Source organism: Clarias gariepinus, chromosome 14 (assembly GCF_024256425.1).
Source record: "Clarias gariepinus isolate MV-2021 ecotype Netherlands chromosome 14, CGAR_prim_01v2, whole genome shotgun sequence".
NCBI lineage: Eukaryota > Metazoa > Chordata > Actinopteri > Siluriformes > Clariidae > Clarias > Clarias gariepinus.
This window is the reverse complement of record NC_071113.1, coordinates 13,353,006-13,367,320: the sequence shown is the minus strand read 5'-3', so window position 1 is coordinate 13,367,320 and position 14,315 is coordinate 13,353,006. Positions and strand designations below refer to the sequence as shown.

The window sequence follows — 14,315 nt, the reverse complement described above, 5'->3', positions numbered from 1 at the left end:
ACCCCAACAGGCTCTAGTATCACCTCTGCGTATGAGGACAGTGGGGTAATATATATACTGTATGTACTGTATTTAGCCTGCTATACTTTATCAGAGATGCTGTATTTAGTGATTTCTTGATTCAACAGGTCTGGCAAGATTCAGTCCTAAGTGCGGTGAGTGCAATTTAATTCAGCTTTCCATAAATCACAGTTTATCTTACTTTTTCACATAGGACCAGGTCCATTTGGGCAGCTTTTCCCCCCCTTAATAAATGAAATCATCATTGAAAAACTACATTTTGTACTTAAGCGGGTTAAACATACTGTACAATGTCATTTGGATTTTTGTGCTAATTTGCTGTGAAGGCTTGTGAATACAAGAATAACTTCTGTTGTGTCAATCATTAACCAGGTCCTAACGGATTCCCAACTGCCTTTAAAGAACAAACAACAGCCTTTAAACAGTACATTGGATATGAAATGCTGCTGTCGAGCCTATAAACATACAGATGACCAAATAACTTACCGGAATTTGTGTATTATATGTACAGGTCTGACCAATTCCTGCAAAGAAGAGAAAGTGATCTCACCTATTACAGTCTGTACTCTGTGAGTCACACACATACTGGGAGCATTCAGAAATCACCTACCACATGCTTTGCCTAAAGTACATCCTTTCCACTGTGTCTTAAAATAGCATCTGTATGTTTGCCTAAGAGCATTTATCATGGATACGTAAAAGGGCTGTTTATTCATTTTAGTTCAAGTTATACACCAATATTACAAAATAACTAACTTTTTATATTAAAAAAATATATAAAATTGTCATGTTAAATTTTTCCCCACCCAACCAGAAAAAAGTGCAACAGTTCTAGGAATTACTCCACAATAATGGGAAGTGGCTCTCTACAAACCACACCTTTCCACCCATTCATCACCCAGCAGTCTGGGAAACACTTACGCATATGTAAAATAGAAGAAAAAAATCTGATTTTCTGAATTCTTCAGTGTGAGTTCATTTTTGACAGCTGGTGATAAATAAATAAATAAACTTGACTTGAATCCCCCAGGCGTCCTAGTAAAATATTTCCATGTGTTTATTTCATAATAAAGCTAATTGAAAGAGAAGGACCATGAACTGGTGTGTCACTTTCATCACTTTAATGGGGCACTACATATCCTTTATATTTATGATCATAACCGAATTTTTCATTATATCTGGAATGTGTAACAAAGGAAACTACTGTTTTTTTTTAGTTTCTTTTGCTTTAGGTTACATTTTCCTTTTTGAATTGTGAAACTGTAAATGATACCATGTAGGCATGCGGATAGTGTGCTCAGTATGATTTTATGAATGAATTTATCTTTATCAAGCTCAAGAGATTTTGCTGCAAAGGAAAAACTTGCCCACTGTCAGCTGTGTACCTTCTTACATGTGTGTGTCAGTCACTTTTTCAATTGATGTACGACAGCATAGGATAGGCAGTAAGATGCCCTGGTAAGAAAAAGTTAAGACAAGTCTATAGTGCACTCATTGCTGCTGCTGTGCCCCACTATACATAATGTAATGAATATCATGGGATGCAGATGGTTGGCTATAAGCACTCTCCTGCCAGTGTGGCCTCATTACCCAAATTAGGAAAATTAGGAACAACAGAGACTGCATTACGGTCTTTCTCTGTTTGCGAAGCAGCTGTACTAATCTCCTCTAAGCTCTGCTTTTTATTATACTGTTGCATTGTTGCTAACAGCTCTTGAGTTTGGGTCATGCCTGCTGCCAACTTTTCTACATAGCACTTTTCCAGCCTTATGGGGACTGAGCAACTGAGCCTTTTGCCAATTTTTGTTTATACTGCTACAACAGAGCAAATAAGCTTAACTTGTTTTCTTCCTAGAGGCTCAGCATCCGTATGTGCTTTAATCTGAATATGCTTCCAAACCAATTTGGGCGTAATCCATCATGCAACTTTATTCAGGTCTGGCAAAATACACAGCTCACCATTTTGTTCTGAAATATGAAAAACCCAGGAGCATCAAAACAAGATCAATAATTCATAAGTTCTGGAATATAATTAGTTATCCTCATAAGATTGTGTTCACAGTGCCCACATCAACATAAACAATATATCATGTTTTTTTAAATTACACAGCTTAATGGTTAGCACTGTCGCCTTGCACCTTCTGGGTTCGATTCACGCCACGGGTCTGTGTGCAATGGAGTTTGCATGTTCCAGCATGTTCTCCCTGTGCTTGGTGAGTTTCCTTCAGGTACACCAGTTTCCAAAGTCCAAAGACATGCAGATTAGGCTATCTGGCGTTCCCAAATTGCCTGTAGTGTGTGAATGAGCATGTGTGTGTGCCCTGCGATGGATTGGCACCCTGCCTCACGCCATAAGTATCCTGAGATAGGCTCCAGGCCCCGTGACCCTGTATACTGTACAGGATAAAGCGCTATAGACGATGAGTGATTAAAAATATGCACTCATCTCAAATCTGGGATAAAAACAAAAAGTTGCTACATGGCCGGTTTAAGACTACTTACAATATGTCAAGTAGATATTACAAGATAAAGATAAACAAGTGCTGTTGTGATAAATAACAGGTGAACCGATTATGTGTGCACGGGTTTGTGTGCATGGAGTTATGCACTACACGTGTTTGGTGAGTTTTCTCCAGGTACATTAGTTTCCAAAGTCCAAAGACATGCAGAGGCTATTTGGCGTTACCAAATTGACTATGGTATGTGGCCCATCTCCGACGAGTGAATGTTGACCAGAAGTCCTACCACTGTCGCAAAATGCGAATAAATACAATGGTAATCACCATTGGCCCTTGTTGGACAACAGAGATTCCTAAATCGACAGATAGAATTAACATCATGCAAAATTGGAATTATTTGCAAAAAACTGTGGATTATAATTTATTAATTAATCTTAATATCAAAATAAGAATTGGAAAAGGAAGAACGGGACATAGCTGTGAACTGTTATAGATTACTCGTGTGGGACTAGGGTCATGGTCACGAGGTGACGTTGCTCCAGTTACTCTACAGGAAATGATCACATGGAAATACTCTACTAATTCCAAACCAACATAAGAAATTTAAAGAAGTGGACCTACTATTGTTGCTTAGTTTTTCATTTATGTTAGTTAGTGGTGTGTATCATGAAGAATTAAAGGAAGAAGGGTTTCATTAAACCGGAACAGTTTTTGAAACTGGTCACTTTGACACCTTGTCAAAAATGTAAAAATAATTTTTTACAATAACTGATGCAAACAAACAAAACAAGCAAAACATAAACCACGACAGATGTGCAATTACTGCATTGTGGCTTTGTACAGGAAAAAAGTTCCATTGAAAACCACACTTGGTGCGCAAAACAGCAGGAACATTTGACTCTGTGATGTACTGAGGAAAACACAGACTCCTGGGTGGGAATGACATCCTGCATGAGGAACAAAGAACACATCCGCTGCAACTCAGGAAGAGCCTGTTACTGCCACTTTTCCTTTTTTTCTTAGGCACAGAAGAAAGGAAAACAAAATAAAACGCTTTCTCTTTGCAAGCTGTGTGATGTCTGCATTTTTGGACTGACAAAAATAGCCTATTTTAGAAAATTCTTTTAACATACCAGCCATAAATGCTCAAGGCTAAGAAGTCATCATAGTGAACCTGAATTGTGCATTGTGTTGGACTAAAAATAAAAAATGTAATTACACACTTATAAAAATTTACCCCTAACTGTATAACCAAATAGCTGTTATCTACTGATGAATTTAAATCTCTTAAAGTTTCAGGGCCCAGAAATGAGATTGCTCATTATGCATACCTAAAAAATTCCAAGAGCAACTAAAGTCTACAATATTTCTAACACACATGAGTAGGATTGCTCACACAGTGAACATTTCTCTTGTTTAAGAGTATTTTGCACACAGACCAGTCTTTTGCAGTAATAGAAGCACTAATGCAAATTACAGAAACACATTAGATGCAGGTCTACATGCATTTGGGTTGTTAAGTAACACACAATGATGGTTTTCCCCCTCATGCACATATGACTAGTATTTGCATGCTTCTTTTGCTTATTCATGACTTGCAAATTTGGATAGTAGGCTCTGGATGTGTTCTGTGTAACCTGTTCTGTAAGTGAATATAAATTTATGTAAAAGCAAACCCGTGATCGGCTTGGAAACCGCTTCACAAAATGAAACAAGGTTAGCCTGAGTTTCCAATATTTAAAGTTAAAAAGAAGCCAATATTTCTCATGTGAGGTTTTCAACCTAATCTAAGCATTATTTCTGTTAAAATAATATACAGGTATATCAGTAGAGATTCTGGTATTTATTTTTCTCATATGTTTTTTACTATTAATAGGGGCAGTGGTAGCTGAGAGTGCTAATGCACTGAGTTCTTGATCGGAAGGTCAGCGGTTCGAGTCCCAGCTCCACTAGGTTGCTGCTGTTGAGCCCTTGAGCAAGGCCCTTGACCCTGTCTGCTCCAGGGGTGCTGTATCATGGCAGAACCTTTACCCTATTGAAATGTAGTAACGATAGTGCCATCTAGTGGACATAGTAATATACTAATTAATATTCATGTTAAAGTAACGCAGCTAGACTTACATTACTAAACATTTGACTGTAGACCTAAGTAGAATTTACAGTAGTAATTTTTACACAAACGGCTGAAAATTTTAGCAACCACTTCAGGAACATAAAATCAAATGAACAATAAGACGTTCGCATTCTGACCCGGAAGACAATTCAGACATTATTTTTAACGGCTGTAACAGGATAAATCCCGCCCCCTGCATTATGATTGGCTCATTTCACCTAGTCAAACCGTAGGAGTGTGGCCTATAAGCCAATCATCAGCCTCAGAGGGCGGTGTTATTGGAGTACAGATAGGAAGTAAAACAATAATAATAAAAAGTTCGAGTGCTGGATCTATAGGTTTGCTACAGTGAAAAAAAAAGAGTATTTAAAGCATTTTTTAAAGATGGAACCTGCAGTGTGCAAAAACAGACGCTTTCTCATTGCTGCTCTAAGTATGTTTACGGTCAGTGCTTCCTACTGTTTTCTAAAAAAATCGAACATACCATCTATTGCTGTTTACTTTGGGACCAAAGGTCGATATGAGGAGGTGAACCCACAATTAATAGACGATATTTTATTCGTAAATCATTCCGCGGTGAGAGCTCCAGCCGCCGGCTGCCAGGCAGTGCACTTAGTGGCGGTGATCAGACACGGCACGCGCTTCCCTACTAAGAAGAACATCGTGAGGATGCGGCGGCTGTACGAGCTGGTGATGGCCGAGGCGTCCGGCGAGCAGCAGTGGCTCAGGGACATTAAACAGAAATGGAAGATGTGGTACACTGAGGATATGGACGGCAAACTAGTAGAGAAAGGCAAAGATGACCTGAGACATTTGGCCGTGAGGTTGAGCAAGTCGTTTCCGACACTAATTTCAGAGGAAAACCTGCGGCGAGAGCGCGTGGAGTTCATCAGCAGCTCCAAACACAGGTGTGTGGACAGCATCCGGGCCTTCCAGGAGGGACTCCTCAACCTCTGGGACGTGCGAGGTAAAACAAACCAGAATACAGGACAAGTGCATAACTACTACTACTACTGTGGATGTTGATCTGGATACAAACCCCAATTCTATATATATTTAAAAATTGGGATAGTTTGGGAATTGGCAGTAAAAACCAAGAGAAGTCAGCTGTAAAGTCTTTTAAATTATTGGATGATTTCACATGTGGATTTAATAGTTCGTTGAAAATATGCACACGTAGTGGTTAGCACTGTCGCCTCGCACCTCCAGGGTCCGGGTTCGATTGCTGTCTTGGCGTCTGAGTGCATGGAGGTTGCATGTTCTCCCTGGTTTCCTTCTACAGTCCAAAGACATGCAGGTTAGGCTAATGGCCCTTCCTAAATTGCCCATAGTGTGTGAATGAATGTGTGTGTGTCTTGCGATGGATTGTCAACCTGCCTCGAGCCCTAAGTGTCCTGGGATAGGTTCCAGGCCCCCGTGACCTTGTATACTGTACCAGATAAGCAGTATAGGCCATGAGTGAGTGAAAATATGCACTCTTTTCAAATCTGAGACAAAACCAAAATAGTTACTACATGGCCGGTTTAAGACTAATAACAATAGGACAAATTAACAATAATTACAAGGTAATGAGAAAGTTCTGTTAAACAAGTGAACTGATTATGATGCAGTATGTGAAGAGTTGGTCTATTCCTTCTAGATGGGGAAAGGCTTGCCGATTTGCCAGAAGATGCACCAGCAAATTATCAAGTACTTTCAGGATAGCATTCCCAAAAGTGAGTACACAATACCATTTAGAAATGTAAGGAAGCCTGTCGAATCTTAATGGGCTGAAAACCTCTTCTGAATATGTGTAATCTCTGACTCCTCATACATCACCATCTTAAAAACTGTCATGCTTCTGTAGTGGACATAATCATGTGGGATCAGGAGCACTTTGGTAAACCTTAGTCTATTAACACCATCTGTCAAGGCCCCTTAAGGCCTAAGGAAGCCATACTTCAATAACGTTCAGAGGCATCACAGTCTCTTTGTAAAAATCGTAATACTGTCCCACATCCAAATAATTGACCAATTCTGTAGATTTTATTTTTATTGATCTTTTAACAATAGACACAACCATTGTCCGGATATACACAGACATGCTATAAGGTAATAGACATACATACAGTAGTGTTATCCTGTGTAGGGTCACATGGGGCCTGGAACCTTGGGAAACAATGCTGGGTACAAGCACACACACTCACTCCTTACATACAACTGGAAATCAACATACAGTGGATGTGTTTGTCTGTGTACCCTTAGTACCTGCAGGAAGCACAGGGAACAAATGAACTAGAGAGAGAGAGAGACACACACGCACACAGATTAGATTTGAGATTCGAAACCCCAACCTAGGAGGTGCAGGGAGACACACCCACAATTTTATGATAAAATGTTTGCAGCAAAATGTGTTGCATTTCTGTGGAAGAAATATTTATCGATTAATACATTATTAATATTTTGTTGATTTTCCTTTTAACTGCTTTAGGCGTAGGGATGGAATGAGAGGGTTGTTCTCAACAGATCTCTTTGAACATCACGAAAATATCGTTCAACAAGTTCATGACTCTGTTAATGTTTTAACATTCAACAATCTGAACTGTATGTCTTTACAGGAGACAGGGGTATATCATGATACCTAGATACTTGTCTTTGGGACACATAGTTACAAAACAGTCTCAGTTGACAATCTGTCCTCTTTGAAAATTTGAAGTATCTTTGGAATTTTCACTTCTAGGCACGCTTAAAAATGTGTCTATTCCAATCTGAAAAGAATGAAACAAAAAAGAGACATAGGCAAGGAAAAACTCTGAGACAACATCAGAAAAAAATCCTCAAAAAGACTTGATGGGGAAATGTGTTCTTTGGGGGTGTATAAGACTGTCTCTTTATGTTAAATGCTGAAGAACTATTGAGACTTGGGTGTAAACTGATTTTTACTGGATGTGCAGTCTTGAAGGACTATGGTATATATATATATAAAACTATCTACTGCCATTGCAAGAGAAGCCACGATAGCAGAAGTGATGTTGAGCAACTTATTTCTACCACTGATTTCTAGACCACAGCGCTTTCCTGTTCCCTTGTAGATATTACACAACTCTGTTAGACCTACTGTATGTCAGTTAGATTACTAAGAAATCAATCTTTATGACAAAAAATGGCATCATCAGAGATCAGCAGTTTCTTGTAGGACTTTTAAATCTTCTAAAAAATCTAAAAAAAAAAGCTCAAACCAGGTTTTAATCGCATACGATTTATTAAATTATTTTCATTCTGATCAACCTATATGGAGAACTTGAAATGTCATTAATAACCATAACATGGAATTACATACAATTTCAAAACCAACAGAAACCCAGAATGTTTTTTAGGATTTGTTTCAGCAGGGACTAATAATTGTGGCGGTTGTCGTGTGTATTCCGTCACAACTAATAGCATTTTTAAATGATGCACTAGTCTCATAGCGTTCATTTTGGTTTCTCTTCATGTTGTCAGCTAACTCTCATCTTTACTTTTGTAGATGTGGGTTTCAGACACTACGTGAACGATTCACTCATGCGCTTCTTCGATCAGTGCAAAAGATTTGTTGAAGAAGTTGAGCAGAACAAGACTGCGCTGAAGGAGGTCACGCTTTTCAAATCATCTCCGGAGATGGACGAGGTCTGCAGGCGGATGGCCAGTCGCTTACAAATTCCACACACTCAGATGACACCAGGTAAAATTGAGTTTCATCTGATTGTAGCTTCATAATGTATGGGTTTTAAATGTTGGAAAATGGGGTAATAAATATCCCAGAATCTGACAACTGCTTTAACACTCATCATTGCATGATAAGATGCAAACGAAACATGCAAACTAACAGAAAGAATATCATTGTGACCTCTAAACAATCTTCTCCTCTGTACAAGCCTGGATATCACCACCGAACATCTCAACACTGATTATTTTCTTTAAATGCAGGTCTATCGATAGATTTACTATAGGCTATATCCAAGATTCTTTTGAAACCATGTTGTATAGTGTGACAAGTAATAAGCATGAAATATTACTATGATTACACTGTATAAAACCTACCCATGTGTTCTGTGTTTAATAAGTAAGCCTCATCTGGTATTTCAGGTTCTTTATTCTAGCTAGGGGTTGAATTGAATGCATGATTCTGAGAAGTTGTAAGCACCCCTTCCCAAGTGTATTGAGTCTCGTTGTAAAATGAGTTGCTAAGGCTTCAGATAGGAAGAATGTGAGTCAATGTGCAGAAGTTGGACTTTGAACAATAAACAAAAGCCTAGAAATACTTCAGTTCTTTTACAGGTATTGGGAATTACATTGGTGAGGATTATATTAAGAAATATTATATAATCCCCCCCCCCCCCCAAAAAAAAAATGTTTTTGTGAATGAAGACATAAAACTGATCGAAACTCAGAACCCACTGCAGTCGTTCCCATAAACATACACCACCTGATCCTTAAAAATTTACCAACTTGCAGAAGATATGGCCCTGTCTGAGGGAACTGTACACAATATCATTCAAGCCACGCATCCACCCCCCCTCAGTACAGTCCTGACCTCGCTCCAAGGGATTTCCAAATGTTTGGACCAGCCGTCCTATCATGGCTTAGATAATCTGAGATATATAATATCTTATATAATAATTAACTGAGATAATCATTTGTAGGGTTTAATTATAATAAATAAATTCACCTTTCTCCCATCATAAAACAAAATCTCTTTTGCAATATTTAAAAAGGAAGAGATTACTGTACATGAAGCTCACACAATGTTTATTGTTCTTTTTAAAAGACTGTGGAAAATAAACTAATGCAAGGAGTGTCTTCAGGATTAGCTAAAAAAACATCAGTAGTTCAGGGAACACAATATGTATACCAATTTCTCACGTAACAATGACGATTTAACAGTTTCTAGCTATAAAAATATAAGGAATATTTTATAGAAATTGTTAATAAAAAATCCACCCTATTTATTTATTTTTTTAAATTGCTACTGAAAACTTGTGCTTGCAAAATAAAAATTCAGCGCAACAAAGTCATTTAGAATCAATAGTGATTATACATATTGGAATTCATGAGCTTATTTTTATATTATAAACCTTTTATATTATATTTTTTATTATAAACCTGTTTAAATGTATAGTCCTGAGCCACATTATTTGTGTATTAATCTTTTTACAGTACACTGTTATTCTAAAAATATGTGATTTTTAAAATATCTACTTTAATACTGTATGTATCTACATTCACACTTCCAAAATAAAAATGTGAAGGTATGGATTTATAATTTTTTTACAGTCAAATAAAACTAAATAGTGATTAGTTGTGTAGTGTCAACTTATATAATATAATTAGTATAATAATATCTGTATAATTCTAGAATTTTTCTAGTATTACGTTTTCTAATCAATAATACGTTTTTTACCAGTGAGAAGTTTACCTACTCTCAGTTGAGTGTCACAAATCTTGGAAGATTCCAGAACATGTTGTCATGATTTTAGGAGATTCTTTTAGGCTTCAAATTGTTTTCAAATTAATATCATTTGAGTCATTACCAAGGGTACCTGTGAAAGTGTTTTAAGGCCTACCTTCAGAGCCTCTCAGATAAAAGGGATTGTGGACTTCAAATCTAGTTCATTAAGTGGTTAAGTGCTTGCCCTATCATCCGGAGATCGCAAGTTCGATTCTCAGATGATGCTGTAACCTCTTGCAGACGAAGGTCTAGAGAGAGCTGATTGGCCAATCGGCTCTCTCTAGGGGCGTATGTGAGCTCACGCAAGCGGAAGGAGCGGTTAGCATTGTCCTCCGTGTGTAAACCCCCCCCCCCCAAAAAAAAAACAAAAAACAACTGGTTCATGCCTGGGAACAATTTCCAAATGCCTGGAGGTACCATGTTCATTTGTACCAACAATACTACACAAAGAGGACCACGCAGCCACAATATTGCTCAGGAAGACACAGACTTTGGTACAAGAAGTACAACTCAATCCCAGACCAACAGCAAAGAACCTTGAGAAGCCTGGAGGAAACGAGACAGACAAACAAGAGTGATATCAATGTTACCTAAAAGGCTGCTCACCAAGGAAGCCACTGCTCCAAAAACAAGCCACTGCTCCAAAAACAAGCCACTGCTCCAAAAACGCCAGGCAAAGGTCTAAAGCTGCACATGGGAACTTTTTCTATAGTTTGGCTATAATGACCATAGATGTCTCTGGGAAAATGGGGGAGTTTGCAAGAAGGAGAACAACATCCCAATCGTTAAGCACTGCGGGTGGCAGCATCATGTAGTGGGGGTGCTTTGCTCATAAAGGGGTGCACTTTACAAAATAGATGAGGAAGGAATATTATATGAATATATTGAAGCAACATCTCAAGACATCAGCAAGGAAGTTAAAGCTTAGTCACAAATGGGTCTTCCAAATAGACAGTGACTCCAAGCATATTTCCAAAGTTGTAAGGGCAAAATGCCTTTAGGGCAATAAAGTGTAGATATTGACGCGAACAAGGGTGTCTACAAACCTAATTCAGTTATACCAGTTCTGTCAGGAGGAATGGGCTAAACCTCCAACAAATCATTGTAAGATAATTTAAATGTAAGTAATTTAAAGGCAATATTACCAAACATAAAGTACTCTAAGTGTATCTAAACTTCTGACCCACTGGGAATGTAAATCGAAGCTGAAATTAATCTTTCTCTCTACTATTATTCTGACATTTCACAATCTTAAAATAAAATAATCCCAACTGAGATAAGACAGACAATTACAGTTACTGGAATTAAATGTCAGGAATTCTGAAAAACAGTTTAAATTGATTTGGCTAAGGTGTATGTAAACTTTACCATCACAATACTACAGATAAAGTCTAATGTGGTCAAAGGGCCTCTTTCTCTAATTACTTACGTATTTATCGAACTTCACATCAATCAATCATAAGTTAGAAAACAAAGAATACAGCACAGGATTAGTTACATACTTCTTGACTCCATACACGGTCACATTCCTGTATTACAAAAACCATTGTTCGTCATCATAGTCTTCTTCAACATTCCAAATTAGCTGTTTGTCAAGAAGAACTAAAGACGAGTTAATGATTGTTTTCTTTCTTTTTTTTTTCCACAGATTTGGTTGAGGCTGCTTTCTTCTTGTGCGCTTATGAGTTTGCAATCAAATCCAAGAATTCACCGTGGTGTAACCTGCTGGATGAGTTGGACGCACAGGCACGCATTAATCAATTTTCTTTGTGACGGTCATATTGTTGATTTTGTAGGACTTAATATTGTAAATGGTTTGATGTCACACTTTTTTGATGGCGTCTTTCAAAACACTGTCACAAGGTGTTTCCACTTTCTGTTGACCACCATTGAGAGGACTTTAGCAAAAATAACATTTATCAACATGTGTTAATAAAGAAATTGTTGGTTTCTTCCACATTTGTCAAGTTGTCTCAGGGAGTTTCTGTTTGCCACCATCGCCTCTGCTTTGCTCATTAAGAATCTAAATCTACATCCGGATTCTTGTAAAACTGCTTTGCAACTGATAAACTATACAGTATTGACAGTCACTGTTTGCAAGCTGCTTACAAAAGTATATACTAGGTTTAATGGACTAGTTGAATAAACCAGAGGCTTATTATTTGTTTTCCATTTCTTGGTGTCATTTTTCCACTGTATTACTAGGATGATTGCTTAATAGAGGTATTTTTCTGTCTTACACTTATCACACTTATTACAGTTGTACAGATTATGATATTTAGCATATTCCTAATCTTTTTTTTTTTTAGGTCCTTGAATATAAAAATGATCTGAAACAGTACTGGAAAAGGGGATATGGCTACGACATTAACCGCAAATCAAGCTGTGTCCTCTTCCATGACCTCTTCAGGAGACTCGACCAGGCGTCATATGACTACAGGTAGGCAGTTTCACCAAGGCAGGCTTTAGTTATTTATGTATTTTCTTCTCTTTTTTTATATTTCTTAAAATTAATATTACAGGTTTAAAACTTGTTCCTTAACCTTAAGATTCTCTGAACAAGATTTTGACATAAAGGAATGTATGTTGATTCAGTATGATTCACATGTTTTACAAGGCTTCACCATATTGAAATGGTCCTTGTCATGTGCAACTGGTCAGACCAGTTAGAGGATATGCCGAAGACTATAAGACTAGGACTTAAAGTCTACTGTAGACTTTCAGATTGCATTATGATGTGTGTGATTCTTGATGATTGTTAGGTTTATCCACTGATCATCCATAACATTAAACATTAACACTAATTATTAATTGTATATACCAGTAAACTAATGACAGGATTATGGTGGCACAAGGGGAACCTACACTACAATACTGATCATAATGTTTTGCTATGACTGTTCTTAAACCTGATCCAGGACCCTGATCATGATTACTTCATCTTATACTCTATTTAAATGGATTTACATTAACGAGTGACTGCCATATTGATTTTTTGCACCTAATAAATAAAGGTATAAAAACACTCGACTCAGCAGTTGTTCAGGGTCTTTTTGACCGACCTTAGTCTGGATGTAATGTTATTTTATTATCATTATTTAGGTTTGGAGAGGTAACTAAGGCAGTTACCATCCAGCTGGGCCATGGTGAGACTCTGCTACCTCTGCTTTCTCTGATGGGTTTCTTCAGGGATGAAACACCACTGACGGCTAAGAACTTCCCCTTTCAGCTTAGTCGCAAGTTCCGCTCCGGTCAAATAGTGCCTTACGCCGCAAACCTGCTTTTTGTCCTGTATGAGTGCCCAGATGGACTCAGACTACAGTTTTTCCTCAATGAGAAACCTCTGTCTTTTCCTAACATAAGCGAACCAGCTCCATTGTATGAAACAGTTAGGAACCACTACTCTGACCTCCTGGGTGGGTGTGATTTTCAGAAAGAATGTAAATTGCCTAAAGATAAAGTCAAGAACTCTGAGCTGTGATGTAGATAAGGAAATGTTTGAACTGACAGTGAGCAGAAAGAAATCATGTGTAAAGGAATCAGAGAATGCAAAAATGTCCCGAAAAGTTTTTATTGGTTAAGATGAATGAGATAACCAAAATATGTGTGATCATGTTGGTGACCAAATATGTAGTTTATTTATGGTTTAGGGGTTTTTTTTCCTTTTTTTAGTTGGAAAATTTCTTAACAGAAGCCAAATTTAATTAAGAACTGTAAGGAACCAAATATATTTCTACTGAAAAAAAGACCTTTCTACTGATAAAATAAATAAAAAGGCACCTTTTTTATTTAAGGTGTGTACTTTTCAAGCAAACAGTATGGTTTGATGTCTTAGTTTGGTTTGCATTGACGTGGGCTGTTGTGTGAATGCATACCGTGATGGTGGTTGTGTCAACATTCTTTTATTAATAGGGGGCCGATATTTGACTAGAGCAAATATATAATTAGTTTTTTAATTTATACAGGAGTTTTTTGGGGCTAAATCCTTCTTACACATGTACTCCAGATAGTTCAAACAAATTAGAATATGTATACTTGTTAAAATGCTTTCCAGTGTGTGTATCATGATTATGCCTCTAATTGCCTATAATTCAAAAATGTAAAATCAGTGCATTTCATATGAAGTAATTTTTTTACCGTTAATTATTATTCATTCATTCATCTTCTATACCCCAGACAGGGTGCCAATCCATCGCAGAACAAACACACGGACACACACAACAGGCAATTTAGGAATGCCAATTAGCCTAATCTG

At 37.5% G+C, this 14,315-nt stretch overlaps 1 protein-coding gene across 3 annotated transcripts; it reads left to right on the top strand.

Moving 5' to 3' along the window:
* Positions 1-4,888: 4,888 nt before the first annotated feature.
* minpp1b (multiple inositol-polyphosphate phosphatase 1b) lies at positions 4,889-13,967 on the top strand. 3 transcript variants are annotated; one of them, XM_053512230.1, is made up of 6 exons: positions 4,895-5,037; positions 6,233-6,308; positions 8,099-8,293; positions 11,709-11,806; positions 12,370-12,500; positions 13,163-13,967. In XM_053512230.1, the coding sequence occupies exons 1-6, from the start codon at positions 4,978-4,980 to the stop codon at positions 13,539-13,541; spliced, it is 939 nt and encodes a 312-aa protein (XP_053368205.1). In that variant the 5' UTR covers positions 4,895-4,977; the 3' UTR covers positions 13,542-13,967. The 3 variants fall into 3 exon arrangements, with proteins under 3 accessions (XP_053368204.1, XP_053368205.1, XP_053368206.1); XM_053512231.1 differs by lacking the exon at positions 4,895-5,037 and adding an exon at positions 5,718-5,890 and having other exon boundaries at positions 13,163-13,966; XM_053512229.1 differs by lacking the exon at positions 6,233-6,308 and having other exon boundaries at positions 4,889-5,560; positions 13,163-13,965.
* The last annotated feature ends 348 nt before the right edge of the window (positions 13,968-14,315 follow it).